This window comes from Oncorhynchus clarkii, chromosome 15, assembly GCF_045791955.1.
Source record: "Oncorhynchus clarkii lewisi isolate Uvic-CL-2024 chromosome 15, UVic_Ocla_1.0, whole genome shotgun sequence".
NCBI classification, from domain to species: Eukaryota; Metazoa; Chordata; class Actinopteri; order Salmoniformes; family Salmonidae; genus Oncorhynchus; species Oncorhynchus clarkii.
The window spans coordinates 37,955,467-37,980,480 of NC_092161.1; the positions used below are offsets into that span (position 1 = coordinate 37,955,467).

General features: G+C 42.2%; 1 protein-coding gene across 2 annotated transcripts; it reads left to right on the forward strand.

The window, feature by feature from the left end:
• The first annotated feature begins 275 nt into the window (after positions 1-275).
• LOC139367242 (mitogen-activated protein kinase kinase kinase 8-like) lies at positions 276-7,731 on the forward strand. 2 transcript variants are annotated; one of them, XM_071105476.1, is made up of 8 exons: positions 276-639; positions 1,027-1,299; positions 1,632-1,805; positions 2,379-2,640; positions 3,271-3,377; positions 4,870-5,022; positions 6,345-6,591; positions 6,822-7,731. In XM_071105476.1, exons 2-8 carry the CDS (start codon positions 1,057-1,059, stop codon positions 6,950-6,952), a joined length of 1,317 nt encoding a protein of 438 aa, XP_070961577.1. In that variant the 5' UTR covers positions 276-639; positions 1,027-1,056; the 3' UTR covers positions 6,953-7,731. The 2 variants fall into 2 exon arrangements, with proteins under 2 accessions (XP_070961577.1, XP_070961576.1); XM_071105475.1 differs by having other exon boundaries at positions 289-639; positions 1,027-1,410.
• Positions 7,732-25,014: the final 17,283 nt, after the last annotated feature.

A 25,014-nucleotide genomic window follows, 5' to 3' on the forward strand; every position in this document is an offset into this window, starting at 1 on the left:
GGAATTAATGCACAATAATGTTGGATGCCAGCAACTGATTAACCCCGCCGGGGCGCAAACGGTAGATAGCTAGCCATACACAAGTACGTTAGACAGTGTCCATCGTCCCGCTTGTTGGGCACTGGTTTCCCCCAGTTCTGTAAACGACGGTAAAGGAAGCTTTTTAGTTGTCGGGAGCGAAGGACACTGGGTGCTAGCTTAACCAGCTGGACTGGAGTATGATGAAAGACTGCCCACATGCAGCAGGAACGCCCCGAATTGCTGGCTGCAGTTTCACACCATTGGAATATACCGAACTATTCTATTGAATCTGATGAACCACAAGTCTTTCTCTGAGCTTCCTTCACCTGAATACGTTCGCCTATGGAAAACAAATATTACGGGGAAATTAAGGAGAATGAAAAAGAAAAACGGAACTACAAAGGAACCCTATGACTATAACACTCACAGCATTCGCATAGTTTTTCATTAATACAGTACCACACCTGCACACGGAGACTGATATGGACTTCCTCTGTTGACAACTTCCTCACTGGTGAGGGTCCGTAGGCTTCAATGAGCAATAGAGTTGACTGCATACAGACGCAAGAATGGAGTGAGCACAGTCAGACCTGATCCTAAGTTATTACAAAGACTCAGGTAATCATATTGATATTACGCTTTTATAAACTAATCCTGATTCGCCTTATTTGCTTGCAACCTTATTTTTCCAAAACGTGTCAATTTATTTAGTTGCACTTCTTCACTTGGTTACAATGAGAACACATCATGTGATTTAGGAGAAGTGGAAATTTAGCCTGTTATTTTTATCACTTTATTAAGGCTTCTGAAGTCCCTAACATGAGGGTGCAATTTCACCAGAGGCTTCCCAACTAATTGTGAAATTACCTTTATCTGGGTTCATCTATAGATTAGATTCCCCCCCCCCCCCCCCCCCCCCCCTTTGCTCTGCTTCCCCAACAAGCTGTACCAGGATCAGAATATCAAAGGATCTTTCCATCATGGAATCTCAACTTTCCATTTCAGAAACCATTTTGGAGCAGTGAATCCAACAAGATGGATTACAAATATGACAATGCTGGAATAGAACTCCTGCTGGCTCACATGAACATAGAGGACATCATCGACGTGGTGGAACATCTCTACCACACCACGGAAGAGGAAAAAGAGGCGGGGGCGTCGTTTGCGGAGGGTCTCTCTCAGGAGGAGATGGACGAGAACGAGGAGACAGTGGATCATTCGTGGGGCGAAGTGACAGGAGGGTCCCAGGGGACACAGCAGAGGAACAGTGGTGGCAGGGTAAGGTACGGGACGGTGGCGGACTTGCTCTCTTTTGTCAACCAGATCTCTAACATGCAGCCAGAAGTATTGCAGCACCTGCCAGAGGAGATGGGTGTGTTACTGAACAAGGTGAGACTTCAGGACATTGGTTAGTCTTTTGAGCAGACTATGTTGATGGATTCTACTCACAAAGGGACTCCTAGTGTTAGAATTGACACTGCATGTGTGTGTCTCTTTCTGTGTTTGTCTGATCATGGGTAGAGTTAAGAAGAGTATACTTCTTTGTACAAGGTTTTAACTGCCTTTACTGGGTCAGAAGCACCTCTCACACTGTATTTCACTACGTGCAGAAACACATGGGGCTGAAGAAGGGTCACTATCGCATCGATTCAGATGTGTTACTGTTTCCATGGAAGTGGACCTATAAGACTCCTGGCTCCGGCGGCCATGTTCCAAAGGGCTCTTTTGGGAAAGTCCACTTGGCCCAGGATGCCATAACCAGGAAGAGAATGGCATGCAAACGGGTGAGTCAATGAGCCCCGTGCTGGAATGTCTGGCATGTTTTTGCAGAATACATTTCTCGAAGCAACCAGTTCGTTAGGACAAAAACCCATGTCAAAGCATCATGTCGCATGTCAAGTCAGTTTGCATACAGACACTTTGAAACTTGCAACAACACTATGCAAGAAGATCATTGTTTTCACTGTGACACAAAAAAGCCAGCATTGCATATGGATGGAAACTGAAAGTATTTGGCTGCCTACCCCACAGGAAACTCAGCAGAAACCCCCCACAGTAACAGCTCTGGTTTTAGACAATAACAAATGCAGTGGGAAAGAATCAAACGGCATTATAGAATATCACCATTAACACATGTTTTCCCCGCTAAAGTTCTCATTTGATATCTATGTTTTCATTTTGAGCTTAATGATTAGGCCTGCTGGTATTCACCTGGGGTGAGGATAGCATTGATATTATGTCAGCCCACAAATAGTTACACATGATGAGAGTGGCTTCCTGGTCTGGTTATTCAATAGTCATTGGAAAGTTGACGTCCTAAAGACTTTGTGCCTTAATGGTTATATCCATGCTCCTAGATCCCCATGGAACACTTCAAACCAGCCGATGTGGAGATCCAGGCACGGTTCCGTCACGAGAACATTGCAGAGCTCTATGGTGCTCTCCTCTGGGACCAAAACATCCACCTGTTCATGGAAGCCGGCGAGGGAGGGTCGGTTCTGGAGAAACTGGACAGCTGTGGGCCCATGAGGGAGTTTGAGATAATCTGGGTCACCAAGCAAGTCCTCCGGGGCTTGGAGTACCTACACTCTCACAATGTCATCCACCACGACATCAAACGTGAGTAAGAGCTCAAAACAAACTGTTGAAAAACACACATTAGTAGACAGAGACTAGCGTAAGAGTACGCGTAAGAGGGAGAAGAAGAGTAAGGCATACAGCCTCTACTTTTACCAGGGTTTAGAAACCTAGGGTTTCTCAAATTCTAGCCCCAAATACAGCAGAAATGGAACCCAGGTATGTCTACACATGCACGCACGCTAGTGTGTTTGGGGCCTGTGACTGTCATCAGCCACTTTACATGTTTACACTTTACACCACCTACTTTACAAATGTAACCAGGAAAGGGCTTTAGAGTAGACCGCAGTTTAAAGAAACGGCTTCATAGGAAACTCAGCCGCTGACACCTTAAGAAACCACGGAGCTCCCTCTAATGTACTTCTCATTTCCTTTGAATGTATTTACAGTTCTCATCACATAGAATAAGTATTGACCTTTGAAGGTAGTGCTGTATCTAATCTTTCGGGATTGACTAATAACAGTAGCTAGTTAGTCCACACTATATTTGGTTCTGGGTTCTGAGACTATACTGTATCTTGCAACAAAGATTCTTTAGCTATGTATGAGATGGCTGAACTAAGCAGCTTTTATGGTGAATCTCACTCTCCCTCCCTCCCCCTCTCTCTTCAGCCAGCAACATCGTCCTGATGTCAGACAAAGCGGTTCTGGTAGATTTTGGCCTGACGGTACAGATGACAGAGCAGGTATACACCCCTAGGGATCTACGAGGCACAGAGGTGAGTGATTCTGCTTTTTTTTTCACCCTCAGGCCTATGACATGACAACAAAATACACCCTCGGGTCTATGCCATGACCTAGAGGTTTGGGGTCAATTCGTTTTCAATTCAGTCAATCAACATTTTTTTAAATTGGAATTTCGGTTTCTGAATTGAAATGGAATTGACCCGAACCATGATGACCTATGACATGACAAACAACAAGAGCAATGAATTGGAAGACCCATCCTACTCCGGTTACTCCATGATAAGTTAAATAAGTGTGTTTAACTAGAAGATAAAAATGCTGTTTCTAGTTTTGGGATTGAGATCACGCAATGCCTCAGCACAGTCTGATAATGATTTATTCAGAAGACAAGTCAGTGCTCCTCTCACAGTGTCTCAGTCAAAAAAAGGTGCAATGAAATCATCACATTCTTCCTCTGAATGGGAATATGAGAGATCGGACCAATGCACAGCGTGGTAAGTGACCATAATATATTTTAATGAAATATAACTGAACACAGAAAACAAGAGAAAATAAATGAAAACCGAAACTGCTCTGTATGGTGAAACACAGACACAGAAAATAACTACCCACAAATCATAGTGGAAAAACAGGCTGCCTAAGTATGGTTCTCAATCAGAGACAACGATTGACAGCTGCCTCTGATTGGGAACCATACCAGGCCAAACGCATGGAAATACAAACATAGAACAAAACAGAATGCCCACCCCAACTCACGCCCTGACCAACCTAAAATAGAGACATAAAAAAAGGAACTAAGGTCAGGACGTGACAGAGATCTTGTACGGTGGACTATTGTTTTTTGTGTGTAATGTATAGGCTACAGAGTTTTACATAGGCTACAAAAGTCTGCATAGGCTACAAAATGTACAGTGTTTAAGGTTGAATGCCTTTGAACAGTAGCACTTTCAGATTCAAATGTAGTTAGGAACAGGAGGATCAGGAGGATCAGGAGAGGGAGGGTCTTAAGAAAGATCATAGTGATTGCCTCATCTATATTTTCCCAATTCACTCCACTACCCTCTGTGGTAACCTATACCCTTGGTGACAGAGTGGGAAAGTCCCAGAGCAGAGAGCTAGACACCCAGCACAGCATTAATAACAGGGAGGGAAAGGGCTACCAAACAGACAGCTAGCCAAAGGAGTGGAGCTGCTGAGGCTGCTGGAAATTCCAGTTGACAGACCATACCACAAGTACCATATTAGCTATACAGTACAGAGCCTAACATAAGGCCAGCTGCTCTTAGGGTTCCTGTATTATTACATAGTCATAGAGACACTGTGCATTATCAGAGAAAACTCTTCTCTTTGCTTTTTTCATGTTGTGATTGTTATTATTATCACTGGCTTCATGACGACATAACAAAAAATGACATTTGATAAAGAAAAATATGTGTACTTTCCAAACACTTATTTTCTTCTTCTACAATTGGGATTATGCCGTTGACCCTGTGAGTAACAGTTGTCTTGTGTTTTCTTCCCCAGATGTATATGAGCCCGGAGGTGGTTCTTTGTCGAGGACACAACACCAAGACAGATATCTACAGCCTGGGCACCACCATCATCCATATGCAGACTGGCAGCCCACCCTGGGTCAGGAGATACCCACGCACCGCCTACCCATCCTACCTCTACATAGTAAGTACCACCCTACCTATCTCCCTCCCTACCCATCCTACCTCTACATAGTAAGTACCACCCTACCTATCTCCCTCCCTACTCATCCTACCTCTACATAGTAAGTACCACCCTACCTATCTCCCTCCCTACCCATCCTACCTCTACAAAGTAAGTACCACCCTACCTATCTCCCTCCCTACCCATCCTACCTCTACATAGTAAGCATATCCTGACAGTTCACAAATGACTTCTGTACACTTCCAATAGATGCATGGAAATTGACAGAACACATATGGAGCTGTGAAGCCGAAGCTGTTTTTGCATGGGACATAATCAGTGACAACTCCACCAAGTATTAACGAAAAGTGGATGGATGAAGTGTATAGACGAGTGAATGGTGAACTTACAGGCCTTCCTCTTGCTTCACTGACGGGGCCGAAGGAGGGTAAACCCCTCGCTTGTTTGTGGCCAGTTATTCCTTGAAACAGACAAATGCAGTTTGACATTCACTGAAGATCAAACAAACTGTTTATGATAGAGGTAGGTCAGAGGCAAAGTGGACTATACCTAGTAGAATGTCATTAACACCTGTTTTGCTGCACCCACCTAAAAGTCACATTTTTTCCATGACCCTGTACAGATTTCCACGGCATAGACCTAGATTCTTGCAACAGGATTTTTTTTCTCAAATGTCACGAGAGGCAGGTCCCTTATCGTGACTTTGTCTTCATCCTAAATGGCACCCTATTCCCTATTATAGTGCACTACCTTTGACCAAAGTCTTATGGGCCCTGGTCAAAGTAGTGCACTATGTTGGGAATAAGTTGCCATTTGGGAGTCAGCCTCTGTCTATGACACGTTAGTAGTTTACTCCCTCGGTCTCAGTACAGCAGTTCCGTTTTTACTTTTAACAGTGTTTTTCCATGATCATGTTCCTGATTTGAATATGTCCTGTTTCTCTTTTTGAAGCGTTAGTCATCTCTGCTTTAAGGAAGGACTTACTTCCTCATTCTTCAGGGATGCCCTTTCTTGTACACCAAACTTATTTTACAAGATATTACACTCAATAGATGGAGCCATCAGATAGCATAGAGGTGCAGATTCAATGCAGGATAACTATTAGTTTCACCCTACCAGAAAATGTATTTAACAAGATTGGAAGAAAGCATCGAGGAGTAGATTCGATCAGTTGTTTTTCTTCAAATACTTTAGCTGTGCTTGATTGAACTTGCCTGGCGCAATGGAATAGTCCCAAAAGTGCAAACGCCCATCCATCTAAACTCACCTTACCTGGAGGTATTACTTCAGACCTCTGACCATATCCTCCTCTCTCCCCTCAGATCCACAAGCAGGCCCCTCCCCTGGAGGACATAGCGGAGGACTGCAGTGATGTCATGCGGTCCTTCCTAGAGACAGCCCTGGATAGGAACCCTGCCAAGCGCAGCTCTGCAGCCAAGCTCCTGAGGGACGAGGCCATCAACCCTCCCAGAGAGGAACAGCCACGCTGCTGGAGCCTAGACTCAGCCCTGGTGGAGGCCTCCCACCCTCTACTGAGGCAGCATAGCCAGCAGCCTGACACCACACAGGGTAGGGACTTCTATATTTTACTGTTCTCTATCATTGTTGTTCCCTAAAATAAACTGTTTTATATACTGTTCCTCACAGGGTAGGGACTTTTAGGGATATGCTAATAAACTGTACATCTGAGATGTTTTAAAGTGCATGTTTCTCTGATATTCAAATGACAGAGTACACACTCAAAAATGTGCATATGAGGGCACCTATTAATACAACAACTATTCTCTTTCTCTTCACAGAATCCTCATTGTACTCTGAGCCTGAGGACTCTGCCCACCTGAGGAGAAAGGGATCCCTGTACATCGACTTGGGGGCAATGGCCGGATACTATAATCTAGTGAGAGGTCCCCCTGCCACAGAGTATGGCTAACCCTGAGCCTAACCTCTGAAGGAAATTTGTATTTCCTTCAGAGGTAAAGATATCAGAGACAACTGTTACCTTTCGCCTTAGCCTGGTACTGGTGAACTGTTAGGTCAGAGACTCTCAAGAAGTTGAGTTCGGGACGCATGAAAACTCAATGGTGAAGGTGTGACTGATGCTTTTGGAAAGAGATACCAGAAGGACAGAAAATTGGATAGAGACAGTAAATAGCCTGCACTTCAATGGCACTGGACTCGTGTAATGAAATTGACCAGTGTCTGAAGAGTGGTTTCTGTAGCTGCCTTAATTTGCCATCTCTCAACAATGCAGCGGCTCATTGGACGTAAGAGATGTGTTACTCAGTAACACTGTGTTTCTCTGGCTAACAGTGGAATCAGTGACATCTTGTGGGATGTTCTGTAGATACATGATATACTGTATAAGCATCTTATACAAGTTTGTTTCTTAAAGAAATGCATCTGAATGGGTCTTGTGATTGAGACGTCATTCTGTTATTTTGTGTCAATATGAAAACTATGATTTCTGACCGTGTATGTGTGCTTTGTACAAATTGTACAATTATATTGTTTTAAACGTGAAGTTCTTAAAATGAACTTATTTGTGTTTGTTCCTAAGGAATATGAGAAGTGATTTTGAGAATTGCTATGCAAGTTACACCATGTACATGACTGATTCATTTGTTACTTTATTTGTGTGATCATTGTTCTTTACCTGTTGGGTATGCAGTTTTCTTTCATAGTGAATAAAAATATAAATGCCACTTGCAACAATTTCAAAGATTTTACTGAGTTTACAATAAGGAAATAAGTCAATTGAAATAAATTCAATCTATGATTTCACATGACTGGGAATACAGATATGCATCTGTTGGTCAGAAAACCAAGCCGTATCTGGTGTGACCACCATTTTCCTCATAAAGCGCGACACATCTCCTTCGCATAGAGTTGATCAGACTGTCGATTGTGGCCCTTGGAATGTTGTCCTACCCCTTCAATGGCTGTGCGAAGTTGCTGGATGTTGGTGGGAACTGGAATACGCTGTTGTACACGTCGATCCAGAGCATCCCAAACATGCTGAATGGGTGACATATCTGGTGAATATGCAGGCCATGGAAGGAGTTGGACATTTTCAGCAGAATTGTGTACAGATCCTTGCGACATGGGGCCGTGCATTATCAGGCTGAAACATGAGGTGATTGCTGCAGATGAATGGCATGACAATGAGACTCAGGATCTCGTCACGGTATCTCTGCATTCAAGTTGCCAACAATTCACAACGCCGTACACGTGGTCTGCGGTTGTGAGGCCGGTTGGACGTACTGCCAAATTCTCTAAATTAATGTTGGAGGCGGCTTATAATAGAAAAATTAACATCAAATTATTGGGCAACAGCTCTGGTGGACATTCCTGCAGTCAGCATGCCAACTGCGCGCTCCCTCAAAACTTGAGACATCTGTGGAATTGTGTTGTGTCACAAAACTGCACATTTTAGAGTGGCCTTTTATTGTCCCCAGCACAAGGTGCACCTGTGTAATGATCATGCTGATTAATTAGCTTCTTGATATGACACACCTGTCCGATTGGATAGATTATCTTGGCAAAGGAGAAATGCTCGCTAACAGTAATGTAAACAAATTTGTGCACAAAATTTGAGAGAAATAAACTTATTGTGCCAACGAAAAATTACGGAATCTTTTATTTCAGCTCATGAAACCAATATCTTAAATGCTGCGTTCAAATTTTTGTCCAGTGTGAGTATATCCAATGAGATGACCAGTGCTGTTTTGTACACACATTAATTTCAATATAGCATTTTGTTAATTTTCTTCAGACTTTGTCTCATACACTACTTACAGTGCCTTGCGAAAGTATTCGGCCCCCTTGAACTTTGCGACCTTTTGCCACATTTCAGGCTTCAAACATAAAGATAGAAAACTGTATTTTTTTGTGAAGAATCAACAACAAGTGGGACACAATCATGAAGTGGAACAACATTTATTGGATATTTCAAACTTTTTTAACAAATCAAAAACTGAAAAATTGGGCGTGCAAAATTATTCAGCCCCCTTAAGTTAATACTTTGTAGCGCCACCTTTTGCTGCGATTACAGCTGTAAGTCGCTTGGGGTATGTCTCTATCAGTTTTGCACATCGAGAGACTGACATTTTTTCCCATTCCTCCTTGCAAAACAGCTCGAGCTCAGTGAGGTTGGATGGAGAGCATTTGTGAACAGCAGTTTTCAGTTCTTTCCACAGATTCTCGATTGGATTCAGGTCTGGACTTTGACTTGGCCATTCTAACACCTGGATATGTTTATTTTTGAACCATTCCATTGTAGATTTTGCTTTATGTTTTGGATCATTGTCTTGTTGGAAGACAAATCTCCGTCCCAGTCTCAGGTCTTTTGCAGACTCCTTTAGGTTTTCTTCCAGAATGGTCCTGTATTTGGCTCCATCCATCTTCCCATCAATTTTAACCATCTTCCCTGTCCCTGCTGAAGAAAAGCAGGCCCAAACCATGATGCTGCCACCACCATGTTTGACAGTGGGGATGGTGTGTTCAAGGTGATGAGCTGTGTTGCTTTTACGCCAAACATAACGTTTTGCATTGTTGCCAAAAAGTTCAATTTTGGTTTCATCTGACCAGAGCACCTTCTTCCACATGTTTGGTGTGTCTCCCAGGTGGCTTGTGGCAAACTTTAAACAACACTTTTTATGGATATCTTTAAGAAATGGCTTTCTTCTTGCCACTCTTCCATAAAGGCCAGATTTGTGCAATATACGACTGATTGTTGTCCTATGGACAGAGTCTCCCACCTCAGCTGTAGATCTCTGCAGTTCATCCAGAGTGATCATGGGCCTCTTGGCTGCATCTCTGATCAGTCTTCTCCTTGTATGAGCTGAAAGTTTAGAGGAACGGCCAGGTCTTGGTAGATTTGCAGTGGTCTGATACTCCTTCCATTTCAATATTATCGCTTGCACAGTGCTCCTTGGGATGTTTAAAGCTTGGGAAATCTTTTTGTATCCAAATCCGGCTTTAAACTTCTTCACAACAGTATCTCGGACCTGCCTGGTGTGTTCCTTGTTCTTCATGATGCTCTCTGCGCTTTTAACGGACCTCTGAGACTATCACAGTGCAGGTGCATTTATACGGAGACTTGATTACACACAGGTGGATTGTATTTATCATCATTAGTCATTTAGGTCAACATTGGATCATTCAGAGATCCTCACTGAACTTCTGGAGAGAGTTTGCTGCACTGAAAGTAACGGGGCTGAATAATTTTGCACGCCCAATTTTTCAGTTTTTGATTTGTTAAAAAAGTTTGAAATATCCAATAAATGTCGTTCCACTTCATGATTGTGTCCCACTTGTTGTAGATTCTTCACAAAAAAATACAGTTTTATATCTTTATGTTTGAAGCCTGAAATGTGGCAAAAGGTCTCAAAGTTCAAGGGGGCTGAATACTTTCGCAAGGCACTGTGTATATATATATATATATATATATATATATATAATATATACACTGCTCAAAAAAAAAAAGGGAACACTTAAACAACACAATGTAACTCCAAGTCAATCACACTTCTGTGAAATCAAACTGTCCACTTAGGAAGCAACACTGATTGACACAGCTGATTTCACATGCTGTTGTACAAATGGAATAGACAACAGGTGGAAATTATAGGCAATTAGCAAGACACCCCCAATAAAGGAGTGGTTCTGCAGGTGGGGACCACAGACCACTTCTCAGTTCCTATGCTTCCTGGCTGATGTTTTGGTCACTTTTGAATGCTGGCGGTGCTTTCACTCTAGTGGTAGCATGAGACGGAGTCTACAACCCACACAAGTGGCTCAGGTAGTGCAGCTCATCCAGGATGGAACATCAATGCGAGCTGTGGCAAGAAGGTTTGCTGTGTCTGTCAACGTAGTGTCCAGAGCATGGAGACGCTACCAGGAGACAGGCCGGTACATCAGGAGACGTGGAGGAGGCCGTAGGAGGGCAACAACCCAGCAGCAGGAACGCTACCTCCGCCTTTGTGCAAGGAGGAGCACTGCCAGAGCCCTGCAAAATGACCTCCAGCAGGCCACAAATGTGCATGCGTCTGCTCAAACGGTCAGAAACAGACTCCATGAGGGGGGTATGACGTCCACAGCTTGCAGCCCAACACCGTGCAGTATGTTTGGCATTTGCCAGAGAACACCAAGATTGGCAAATTCGCCACTGGTGCCCTGTGCTCTTCACAGATGAAAGCAGGTTCACACTGAGCACATGTGACAGACGTGACAGTCTGGAGACGCCGTGGAGAACGTTCTGCTGCCTGCAACATCCTCCAGCATGACCGGTTTGGCGGTGGGTCAGTCATGGTGTGGGGTGGCATTTCTTTGGAGGGCCGCACAGCCCTCCATGTGCTCGCCAGAGGTAGCCTGACTGCCATTAGGTACCGAGATGAGATCCTCAGACCCCTTGTGAGACCATATGCTGGTGTGGTTGGCCCTGGGTTCCTCCTAATGCAAGACAATGATAGACCTCATGTGGCTGGAGTGTGTCAGCAGTTCCAAGAGGAAGGCATTGATGCTATGGACTGGCCCACCCGTTCCCCAGACCTGAATCCAATTGAGCACATCTGGGACATCATGTCTCGCTCCATCCACCACAGACTGTCCAGGAGTTGGCGGGTGCTTTAGTCAAGGTCTGGGAGGAGATCCCTCAGGAGACCATCCGCCATCTCATCAGGAGCATGCCCAGGTGTTGTAGGGAGGTCATACAGGCACGTGGAGGCCACACACACTACTGAGCCTCATTTTGACTTGTTTTAAGGACATTACATCAAAGTTGGATCAGCCTGTAGTGTGGTTTTCCACTTTAATTTTGAGTGTGACTCCAAATCCAGACCTCCATGGGTTGATAAATTAGATTTCCATTGATAATTTTTGTGTGATTTTGTTGTCAGCACATTCAACTATGTAAAGAAAAAAGTATTTAATAAGAATATTTCATTCATTCAGATCTAGGATGTGTTATTTTAGTGTTTCCTTTATTTTTTTGAGCAGTGTATATACTTTTCTGTAACGTAAAGCAATGCAGAAGCAATAAGCATTGTAAATGATGATATAACACATCAAATTAATGAACATGAGGACACAAAGGAGAGATTAATTGAAAGATCATCTTTTAATACATTTTTAATGCTGAAGTTTTTTAATGCTGAAAAAATCTATGTATTGCAAATCCAATCTGGGCAAATGGCCTGTTGGACAAAAATACAAATTAGATAACATCCTTGCTACTTCAGTCATTTGCTATGTTAAAGTAAAATCTCATTTAATGATGAATGGATACAATTTGGAAGGATTTTCCAGAGTCATACCTCAGTAGGGTAGAGTGTCAGGTGGTACAACCATTGGTGCCATGAGGTCAAAGTGTGAAGGAGGGAGCAAGCCAGAGAGCTGTCTAGGAAGCAGTCCAGGCCCACGGCTTTGAGGCTTTGAGTTGGTCCCATCATTGTAATGCATTGTAGGGTATCTGCTGCCCCATAGACCTGCTGGTAGTGGGAAAGGTGTTAGCAGGAGACCACCAGGGACATCTATGATCGGCTGACACGGTCTTGGTTAAACCACATGTATTCTAAAGCAATATTCACTTGCTTTCATAGAGTAAGGATTCACTCCTTTGGGGACACTGCCAGTGTTCTCCTGATATCCATATGTCCCCATTCGTGGAGGTGGTTGTACACACTTGTTCTGTAAAACACATTTTCCAAATTGTTAGTAATATTATCACAGTTGAAATACAATGGTTGTTCACTGTTTTTAATTTCATTGAATTTAAGTGTGTACCTCAGCCTTGGGCTCAGTTTTGTTAACCCATCTGTGCAGAGTTGGATCCCAGACAATCTGAGGAAGAAGATATTAGCAATATGAAGCAAGCCACAATTTGTACCAATTTTAATCCACTCAATTGTCTCTACATAGAATATAGTGTTAATAACCAGTTCCTTACAGATCTGTCTTTGTCCTCAGGTAGATGAACCTCCTTCTTATTAACTCTTCCACTCCCAAAGACCCAGCCACCGGCCGGCCGGCTGCCAGTCTGGCACTGAGGGTTGGCCTCGGAGTGTTCCGGCTTGGTAATGGACATCATAGCAGGATGCTCAACATATCTAAGTCGGACATCTGTAATAAGTGGAAGAAGTCAGGCCACTCTGATCATGTCACCACACAGAACAATTACTAGCTGACAGGTAGGAACGTCTCGCTCTGATACTCTGTTACAACCCAATCTTAACCTACACGCAGTCACGGGGATTACTGGGAGTTTACTCCAGTACTCTGCCATCGCATTGTTTTGGTTGCAAAATCAACAATTCCCTGCATATTATGTGAGGGCTTACAAATGTGACCAATCGCCAAACTATTTCTGCATAAAATAGTCACATCATCACGCTATCACAATGGTAATTTCTTTACTAATTAGGTACGTTTAAGTGACCTCTTCTCTTGGAATAGAAATCCACAGGTGGAGTACACGCTCCACCATCCCATTTCCACAGTGGTGCCACCATGGGGATGATGGGAGGTGGTTGTGGATGATTGTTTCCATTCTTCACAGGGACACTGGCTGTGAGGAGGAACCCCTCCCTGTGTGCAGGGACGCTGGACATTGGGACGATTCCCTTCCTCTGCGCAGTGACACTGGCCATGAGGAGGATCAACTCCTTTTGTTCAGGGATGAGGCCTGATGCTCGGAGGATCTCCTTCCTCTGTACAGCAACATCAGCTGCTGTGATGATCTGCAGGTATAAAATAGAGCATATAGTCATTCCCTAAAAAATCAACCACTTGGAATCTATAGCATCATTGACACATAGTACACTGAGTGTATTAAACATTATTAAGAACACCTTCTCTTTCTGTGACACAGACTAATCAGGTGAAAGCTATAATCCCTTATTGATGTTAATTGTTAAATCTTCTTCTCAGTGTAGATGAAGGGGAGGAGACAGGTTAAAGATGGACTTTTAGACAATTGAGACATGGATTGTGTATGTGTGTCATTCAGAGGGTGAATGGGCAAGACCAAACATTTAAGTCCCTTTGAACAGAGTATGGTAGTAGGTGCCAGAAGCTGTTGGGTTTTTCAGCTCAACAGTTTTCCCTGAGTATCAACAATGGTCCACCACTAAGGGGGGGACCTCAAAAGGAAGGTGTTCTTAATGTTTTGTTCACTCAGTGTAGATCATTCCCTAGCATATACTTTCATTTGTATGTGTACTGATACTGTAAATACACAAATTATATTAATGTTATCTACAATATATTATAATACCGTAAGCCTCCCTGCTGCAGGGGCATTTCCTCCTACACTTTTGAGCTGATTTTCTTCACTTTAGCAATATTTTGTATCTTTGTTCATTTTTACATTTATTGTGTTTGGAATGGCACTGCTACTACAGGAGATGATGCTATCATAAAGTATTTGATGTAAGTATGTAGGATAATTACACATAATGCTCACTGACTGAACATTCAAAATTACCAACAGAATTATTGACGCATTCACATGTCATCGGAAACTTGGAACCTCAGAGTTAAAATGAATGTACGTTATTAGCGTAGAGCTTCCTACTGGTTGATTCTAATACTTCACAAGTGGGAAACTTTCCATGACGAGTTAGTCATTGCATGACGAGTTAGTATGTCAGAATTTCCTAGTTCGACTTGAAGGGCCTTCAATGATGTAGGGCAGGTCAGTAACCAAATTATTTTACTGTGCCAAGTCGCACAGACTTTTATGGTCACACAAGTTGCCACCGGTGGATTCAAAATGAGTAGCCTAACAATTATTTACATGGCCCCAGGTACATTTGCAACCAAATAATTTTTCTGTGAGAAATCAATAATAGTTGCACTCATAGGGTAACAGTCAGCAATTGACAGTGAGCAATGAGCAAGATAAGCATAGACGGCAAGTTGACAATAGCTTATTATTAGTGTAAAGTCATTGTATTTCTATGGTTGCACTCCTCAAAGATTGAATTGCATTGAATTTAATTAATCAGATCCAATGATTTACTGCCCTTAGGGTGGGGTACCGCTAGTCATCATTATTATAATCACCATCTCAATCATTATCACCATACCATCATAGACTTATTCTTCTGTATCTGAGACTCATCTGACACTACCTTAGACATGGCAGTCTGCAACTCAATACACTGCCCCTGCATGGTGTTCAGCGTCCCCTGCATGTGGTTAATCGAATGCTTAACATCATTCAGCAGGATCTGAATCTCAAGCCTGCAAGAAATCAGGTGGTTCAACACACTGAGATGACGAGAGGCTTCAAACCATGCCCATTGGACCATCTTTAGGATTCGTTCTCACTTAACACCAATCTAATTAGGAATGTAACTTTGTGCAGAAGATGTTACTGTAGTGTTATTTAGAAGAGAAAAAGTGTACTTTGTCAGGCGCCAAAAGGATGACGGCATGTCTCCCTGCTCCAGTGAGCTCTGCTGGCAGGTCATGCTCACTGTTGGAGGAACGGGAGCCAAATTAGAGGAAAAATATCTATGGTAAGATAATGTAATACAATCTTTAAACCCATCAGAAGTATAGTGCTTACCTCCATGAAAATATTGGTCCATGTTATTTATGGCTGCATTGTCCCAATGTTGACCACTAGTTTCAACTTGTGATGAGAAGGTCTTGATGAAACGATCAAGTCAACATTTTGCTAGACATTTCAGAGATAGCATTAGCAATTGTACACGAGACAGTGCTTCCAGATATTGAGGTATCTTCCTTCTGAGGTATGTAAAAAAAATATTGTGTGTGAGTACTCACATGAAAGGTATCCATGACTCTAGATGAAGCCAATCATGTATGTGATTACCATCCTATGGGTCAGCAATGGAATGATTGCTACACAGCTTTCAGGAGACTTTATGTCTTGGGCCTGGATGAATCATTGAAATACAAGTAATATTGTGAATTTGTGATGAATAATTGCCATTGTAATTTGGAATATTCCATCAAAGTTATTTGTTTTGACAGTCAAAACAACTAACTCTTACGATTAATCACTTGACTTGAGTAACTTGAGTTGACGGAAGTAGCAACTTTATATTCTGACCTAGACACTAACTTGTGCAATGCCTAATGCACAATCTATGCATGTTATTGGCTCATCATAGTATATAGCCGAGGGTCTCATAGTCCAAAAACAGCATTGGTCATTGGACTGCTCAGTCAAAACAACTCACTTTTATGATGAATCACTTGACTGGAGTAATTTGAGTTCGGAACTAAAACATTAAAAGTAGGCTATAGCTTGACGCATATCCTTACCTTGGACAAGCGTATCCAAAAGGCCTATCCAGTCGTGCGTGAAGATACCTTTAGGCAGATAAAAGCGCGGTACGGGTTGAGACACGTTCAGTAATGTGAATCTGTAACACTGATATAAAAGCACGTTTTCATTTATAATTTACACTGTAGAATGACCTGCAAGCCAATCAGAATCTAGTTTTAAACAACACTGTGGGTTCCATGGAACGTCACAAACATATTAGGCCACTTGCGTCACAGATTACAGTCACTGAACATGGGTTTAATAGCTATAATGGCTATATGTACAGTATATGCATCTCGTATTGAATTGAGATTACATTTACTGCACCACTGTAATTATGTAGCCTAATCCTATGAGGACCATATGTGAAATGTCAGAATCATGGCACATGAAAACATAATTAAATTGACTGCAGATTACAAAATGACCTGTGACAGAATATCCATGTAATTTCAATTAAATTACGTTAAACCAACGTGGAATAAACATTGAATTGATGTATGTGCCCAGTGGGAAGTGATCAATTCGAAATGATTGAATACATACAGTATTACAAAGAAAGAGATACAAAAATTGCTTAGAAAAGCTTGAAAAAGTCTAATTTCCCTGGGCCACTCAAAAGTCAAATGTATGTACGCATTACTGTACATCGCTTTTGATGAAAGCGTCTGCTTTCAAATCTCTGACTTTCACACATATTTACAATCTCGCAATGTTTCTTTCTGGCGCTTTCACATTTGCGGGATTTTGTGAAGTAAATGATGTGCAGGAGAGCTCCATGAAATCAGTGACATGGTCAAGATGGCGACATGAGAGGGTGGAACATTTCTAGCTGAGGAACAATTTTTGGGTTTTCTCACAAAGTTTATAGTTTTAGACTGCAGTTGCAATTTGTTATTTTCACAAAAATGATATCTAACCATACAATGAATAATTTTGTAATTATTCAAACCATTGACATATTTTTGACGATTTCCAACGAACAAGCTAGCTATCGAAACGTTTCAGCGTGTGCCGTTAAGTTAGCCTGCTAACGTCTTCATAGCTAGTAGCATGTAATCAGGACATGACCAAACTGTTGCTGAGATAATGGATGTTGAAACTTCCAAGGAGAAAAGAGGCATTGTTGAAACTCACTCATATGCTTGCAGTGTAAAAAAGGGGGGTGAATGCGATTCATACCCGAATACCCCAACCAAGGAGCAACTTCCAAAGAAGCTGAGAAGTGAACCATCAATGAGCCAGCTACAGGACAACATCGTCCGCATCCTCACGGCTAAAATCAAAGAGAGTACAGATAACATCATGAATTTGGTGTAAAAGAACACTGTCAGTATCGTTAACCTGAAGAAATCGATTGATTTCAGTGCTGAGGAAGTAAAAACTCTGAAGCAGCAAAACGCAACATTGAACATTCAGGTTGCAAAGCAGGAGCGGTATAGTCGGAGATGGAATCTTCAAATTTATGGAATAGCAGAAAAATCTGACGAGAACATCAAAGCAAGAGTGAAGGACATTTGCAGGGCAATAGGAGGAGCGAAATGTTGTTGCAGGTTCTCTGGATGTAGTGCACCGCCTGGGTAGGCTGAGAGATGGGGAAAACAACCAGCCACCACGACCAGTGATCATGAGATTCATCTCCAGGACAGTGAGGGACATGACATGGAAAAATGACTATTTAAAGAAGGTTCAAGGAGGATCTGACAGCATTTGACAAAGAAGCTCAGAATCGTCTGTGGCTGGATTTATCAAGTGAGTTGTGCAGGACTGAGTTTTATTTGCATCTGATAAAACTTTATATTTCTTGAGGAAAGAGCATTGTTTGTGTGAGCCAAACTTTTTTTATATATATATTTATTTTATGGCAGGGAAATTCGCACTGACACTTAATGTTAGCTTGATGGCTATTCGTTTTTACTAATTTATGGTACAATGTTATTTGCAATTGCATATATATATATATATATATATATATATAATTTAGGTCACCCACTTGCGTGGTGCAAAGGACTGTTTTTATTTGCAACTAGTAAGAACTTTTCTTTTTGTGAGACCCTGGTTCATGTGAACGTATACAAGTTTAATATTCTTCATCTAGTCACTGTGATAGTAAATGTCCATTTCTGTTTTTTCTATTAATGCTAGGCGAATCGTAATATTTTTAAGAGACAGGAATGAGGTTTATAAAGCAGTTTCCTGTATTGAAGACTTTTCCTTAGTTTCGGGTTTGAAAATGAATATCAGTAAGTCAGTCTTATTTCCATTCAAGGATTGTGTTTTACAGGAAGTATTTGGTATCCCAATTAAAGATAAGGTTACTTATATTGAAATGGTTATATGCAAGGATGAAAAACAAAGGACTGAATTGAACTTTAACTAATTGAACCTCTGGTTGATGAGAGATATTTCGTTATACGGTTGAGTATTATTATCCAAAGCTGAAGGGTTATCCAGATTGGTTTATGTCTCGTTGTCACTTGACTTACCCCCTAAAATTGTAAAGGATAAGATTATTTATTTATTTATTTTTTTGAATTTTACCCCTTAGTAGTATCCAATTGTTGTAGTAGCTACTATCTTGTCTCATACAACTCCCGTTTTATACACAACCAACCAAGCCGCTGCTTCTTTAACACAGCGCACATCCGTGCGCCGGATACCTGGCCACCTTGGCTGGCGTAAAGCCCGCCACAGGAGTCGCTGGTGCGCGATGTACCGGCCCTCCCTATATATTCGCGGCCGGTTACGACAGAGCCTAACATCTGATGGCACAGCTGGCGCTGCAGTACCCTTATGCGCCATCCGGGAGGCCTAGATAACATTATTTATAGTTTTATTTGATGTGATATCCTCAAAAATGATGTGGATATATTGGCAACATCTCAAGACATCAGTCAGGAAGTTAAGGCTTGGTCGCAAGTGGGTATTCCAAATGGACAATAACCCCAAGTATACTTCCAAAGTTGTGGCAAAATGACTTAAGGACAACAAAGTCAAGGTATTGGAGTGGCCATCACAAAGCCCTGACTTCAATCCTATAGAAAATGTGTGGGCAGAACTGAAAAGGCGTGTGCGAGCAAGGAGGCCTACAAACCTGACTCAGTTACACCAGCTCTGTCAGGAGGAATGGGCCAAAATTCAGTAAACTTATTGTGGGAAGCTTGTGGAAGACCAACCGAAACGTTTGACCCAAGTTAAACAATTTAAAGGCAATGCTACCAAATACTAATTGAGTGTATGTAAACTTCTGACCCACTGGGAACGTGATGAAAGAAATAAAAGCTGAAATAAATAATTATCTCTAGTATTATTCTGACATTTCACATTCTTAAAATAAAGTTATGATTCTAACTGACCTAAGACAGGGATTTTTTACTAGGATTAAATATCAGGAATTGTGAAAAACTGAGTTTAAATGTATTTGGCTAAGGTGTATGTAAACATCAGACTTCAACTGTACCTAGAAGTGCACACTATTCTTATTATTTTTTAATGTATGTATATAGTCAACTATAGTCAACTATACAACTTCTACTACTACTACACTTTATATCATCCAATAATATATAATGAAAAACACTCAACATGAAGAATTAATGCAATTATGTTAATTTCAAATATTTATTTTGAAATATAGATTAGGTGCTCTTCTTTTTATAGCAGGAAGTAAAGGGACTGGACAAGGCTTTGCCTATAGCTGAAAACATCCTGGAAATGAGCGAACGCTTCCTTGGTTTCTTCTTGGTGGAGCATACACTCTCTGTTCGGCAGGATTGTTGATCATTGACAATTGCTGGGGGTAAAATGTAAACATAACATTTTCTTTAACTGTTAGTTAGTGTGAAGAATTAGTATTGCATTATTATTATTTAAATTGTAATATTCTACATAATTTACAAATGTCGGGCAGCAGGTAGCCTAGCAGTCTCAATCCGCCTATTTAACGCAGAAGTGTTACATAGGCCACCCCAGGGCTTAGACTGTTTAGTGCCAAAAAGAAGGGGATAAAAACATGCAAAAAATATATATACATATAAATAAATATATATATATTTTTCGTCAACTTTCTTATATCTCTCAGATTTAGGACAGACACTTCAGTTCCATGTAGTGAATCTGTTATTCAATGCGTTTGTATGGGCAAATAGCAGTAAGGCCGATACAAACCCCTCGGCCCAGACAGGGCGTAGACTCTTGTGGGTTAAAAAGCATGATCATTACAAAGGTGCAACTCGTGCTGGAGGCAATAAAAGGCCACGCTAAAATGTGCAGTTTTGTCACACCACACAACGCAACTCTGTCTCTGTCTCAGAAATAGGAGCAAGGAAAAATGCTGGTTGACTTCTTTTGAGGGAGCGTGCAATTGGCATGCTGACTGCAGAAATGTCCACCAGAGCTGTGGCCAGAGAATTGGATGTTTATTTCTTTACCATAAGCTGCCTTCAATGTCGTTTTAGAGAATTTGGCAGTATGTCCAACAGGCCTCACAACCACAGACCACGTATATGGCGTCGTGTTGGCTGTAGGGTTATGGTGTGGGCAGGCATAATCTACGGACAACGAATACAATTGCATTTTATCAATGGCAATTTGAATGCACAGAGATACCGTCACGAGATCCTTAGGCCCATTGTCGTGCCATTCATCCGCCGCCATCACCTCATGTTTCAGCATGGTAATGCATGGCCCCATGTCGAAAGGCCTGCATACTCACCAGACATGTCACCCATTTAGCATGTTTGTGATGCTCTGGATTGACGTGTACAACAGCGTGTTCCAGTTCCCACCAATATTCAACAACTTCGCACAGCTATTGAAGAGGAGTGGGACAACATTCCATAGGCCACAATCAACAGCCTGATCAACTCTATGCGAAAGAGAAGTGTCACGCTGCATGAGGAAAATGGTGGTCACACCAGATACTGACTGGTTTTCTGATCCACGCCCCTACCTTTTTTTAAGGTATCTGTGACGAACAGATGCATATCTGTATTCCCAGTCATGTGAAATCCATAGATAAGGGCCTAATGAACGTATTTCAATTGACTGATTTCCATATATGAACTGTAACTCAATAAAATCTTTGAAATTGTTGCATGTTGCGTTTATATTTTTGTTCAGTACACATTTGAGTGTATTGACTTACCTTTTTCACTGACGGCAGGGGTCTGGTTCTGGGAAGGTGTTGGAGTGCAGTGGCTCTTCTTGTTGACCTTCTTTGTACACTGGGTAACAAACAGTCATTTATACAGTAGGAGAAATTGCACACAAAGAGTATCAGTGTTTACCATCATACTGTACGTAATGAATAAAAATAATCTTAAAAATGTGTATTTTGATGACATATGTACCTTTGGGTTGAGTCCACAGAGAGCGCTGAATCTTCCTCTCTTCTTTTCCTTTCTACAAGTTGTTGGAAGCCCAGAATTACCTACCTCGTCACTGCCAAGTACATTGTGTGATGACAACTGTGTCATGGAGGGAGGTGAAGAGCTAGCCTCATTGCATTTAGCTAGTAGTTCCCTAGTTAGTGATTTGACCAGGGCATCGTCAAATGCATAATCCGTTGACTTCATTGCAACCTGGAGCATCTTCTCTGACCCAAATTCTTGAAGAAGCCCCTTGTAGACTGCCTTGAAAATCTTTTTGATTTTCAGATTCTGGGGGTAGGCTTGAGTTGGTTCAAGGCCTGAGGTGCCACAGAACTCAGACAGAATCCTCTTTGTGAGAACTCTTGATGTTTCACCAATGTCAGAGGATTCCAGTAATGTGACAGGGGTGATCATTGACAGCAATCTAACAATCAGTAAAAGTACCAAAGAGGTGTCGTCATTGCTAGTGGAGTCAAATGATGCATGTGTATCAGAGTCCATGGCTGATGGAGTTGATGGATGCACAGAGACACTAGACATCTCCAGATCTTTGTTGTCCATCTTGGATTCCACCTCTCCTAAAACTTGAATATCCACAGTTCCACCGTTGTGTGTGCTGCTGCCAGACAGAGAGGGTCTAGGCAATGATTTGGAACTAGACTGACGGCTAGTGGTCATGAGAGCCGGTCTGTCAGAGTCAAGTGTTCCAGCATCAGTTGGGGACAACCCATTGATTATGTTCATCAACTCTGATAATTCTTCTGATGAATTGGAGGCCACAGAACAGGTATCCATGACCTGATTGACCATTATATTGGTGAAAAGGCTCTTTGTGTCAAAGTAAACCTGTGAGGAACTAATGGAGATGGCAGAAGAGCTCGGCATAAGCCAACTTGTTTCCTGCAGAGAACCATCAGAGATGATAGTTTGGCAGAAATCGGATCCTTGTGATGGTGGAGGAAGCCAGACGACAATCTGCTGTAGCAGACGTTTTATTGACTCCGTAGCAAAGGAGTACACAAGGTCAGATGGAAACTCCCTGGATTCTTCAGAAGCATTCAATCCTGTCTTCAGCTTCAAAAGAATAGAGTCAGACACGCTCTTGCCAGCTGGCACAAAAAGAGCCTGGGGGGTGTTGTGACTTTTTATGAGCTCATAAACTTTGTCAGTGAGCTCATGTGAGAAGTTCTGAAGACCGTCCCTGGGGCTGAGTCTCGCAAGTCTTCTTGTAAAAGAAGTGACATCATCTGCAGTGGCTATGTGTTCCGTATCTTCTCTTGGAATGACCTCCATAACAGTGTCAACTATGGCAGAGATGGTTTGCCTTGTGTAATTTGTTGACCCTTGTGAATGAGTTGAGGAGTCACTCATATCAATGACCGAACTCCTAATGATAGGACAATAGATTTCAACAGGCCACTCATTGGGGACTGGAGTGCCTGGAAGAGAATTTGTCAAATCACTCTGGGACCCTCTGGTCATGGCAGAGGTGATGGACAGGGAGGACTTTGAGGAGGATGGCCGGTGTATCTCGTGTCCATCACTTCTCACCATGTCAACATCCTCCAACATGGAGCCCACGATGGAACGAGTCAAGAGGGCTTTCTCTGAGGTGCTCATCCTCTCTGACATAGACACTCTCCTCTGGATTGTCATCAGAGTCTGACTAATTAAGGCTTTGGAATAATTTACCATGCTGGTCTGGCTGCCTTCATGTTCATTGTAAGTCATTTGTGTAGAAGTAGCTGTTCTGCATATGGATTCGGCATGTTTGGGGGCCTCAACCACATTGTCTAGGAGTACCGGTTGTTGCTGGGCAAAAAAATCCTTGACCTTGATGAACACATTGTTGAACAGGTTAACAGTGCCTGGCCAAATGATCTTTCCTTTCACATTGACCCCGTTGTGAACACTGACAGGAAGGGTTGAAGCTGACAGGGATCTCTCTAACTGGCCAGACACTGAAGCATCAGACATTTTAGTCATCTGGGTGAAGCTATTAAGGTCTTTAGTGATGCTTATGACGATGTTGGATGCTGCAGAATTGGTGTGCAGAGAAGAGGTGAACACAGGTGGAGTTCCACGGTTCTGAAGGATTTTGAAATCTCTATCATCACCATCATTACTGGACTCTGTACAAATGTCTGCACTTCTACCATCAAGGCTGGTATTTACAATGCCAATCAACCCTGATTGAAGGATTCCACCAGCCAAATGTGAGGCTTTAGTTTGAAACTCATCAGTACATAATTTGTCAAAGGCTGTGGATTTAAGACTTCTAGAGGATGCTTCCTCTTCATCATTGTTGATCTCACCATGCAAATTGTCCTGTGTATTGACAGCATAGTCATCAACATATAAATATGATTTGGAGGCGGCAAGGACGTCAATCTGAGAAACAACGGCATCCAAAAGCTTGGACATGTCTTCTGTATCTCCTTTTAGGCTAGAGAGGCATTCATCCATGGATTCCTCAGAGTGATACACAGTGAGGATCTGACTAATGACTTCCTTGGTACAGGTTTGAAGGTCCGCTTGGATTTCAGGAGAATCACTATTACAAGTCACCTGAGAATCTAAACTTTCACTAGGAGCCTGTTTGAGAGTCTCATCATGTATTGGTGTAACACCATCGATGACCTTTACAGAGTCTTGGCAGGGAGTGAGAAACCGCCTCAGCATTTCTCGAAATCTATGATATATAATACGAGCAGCAGAAAGGGTGCTCACTTTTGAAATTCTGACATTTTCAGAGTGATGTGCCTGCATGGACTGAACAATAGTCTCCACATCTGTTACAAAAGTGTCCAGTAATTTAGACGCTTCAGAGTCTCCCAGTAAGCTGTTTGTAAAAGGGTTGACAGATCTCAGAGCTTCACTCACTGCCTTTCTAGCCTTTGTCTGGAAAGACACACTGGAGAGTTTCTTCATATTTATAACTGGAAGACTCTGGGTAGATTCACTGTTGGTGGTGCTGTCCTGCAGACCAAGTGGAAAAGTGAGATGGGAGAGACATTGTTCACTGTCTAGCAACTCAGATGGTGAAGCGGAACAAGAACTGGTGAAATCATTCAAGTCAGACATGATGCCATCCACAAATAGAATGGCCTCCAGAGACTCTTCAGAATCACACTCTCCAACAGAAGATGAGAACTTCTCCATCACCTCAGTCTTATACAAGACAAGAACCTGGCTGGCAATCGCTTTTGTGGTGTCAAGGAGGACTTGGTCTTGCAAATACTTTTTTTGAGCCAAGAGAGGTTTTGGGGTCTCACTTTGTCCTTTTTGTTCATTCATAGATGAGGGGGTTATTAAAAGTGG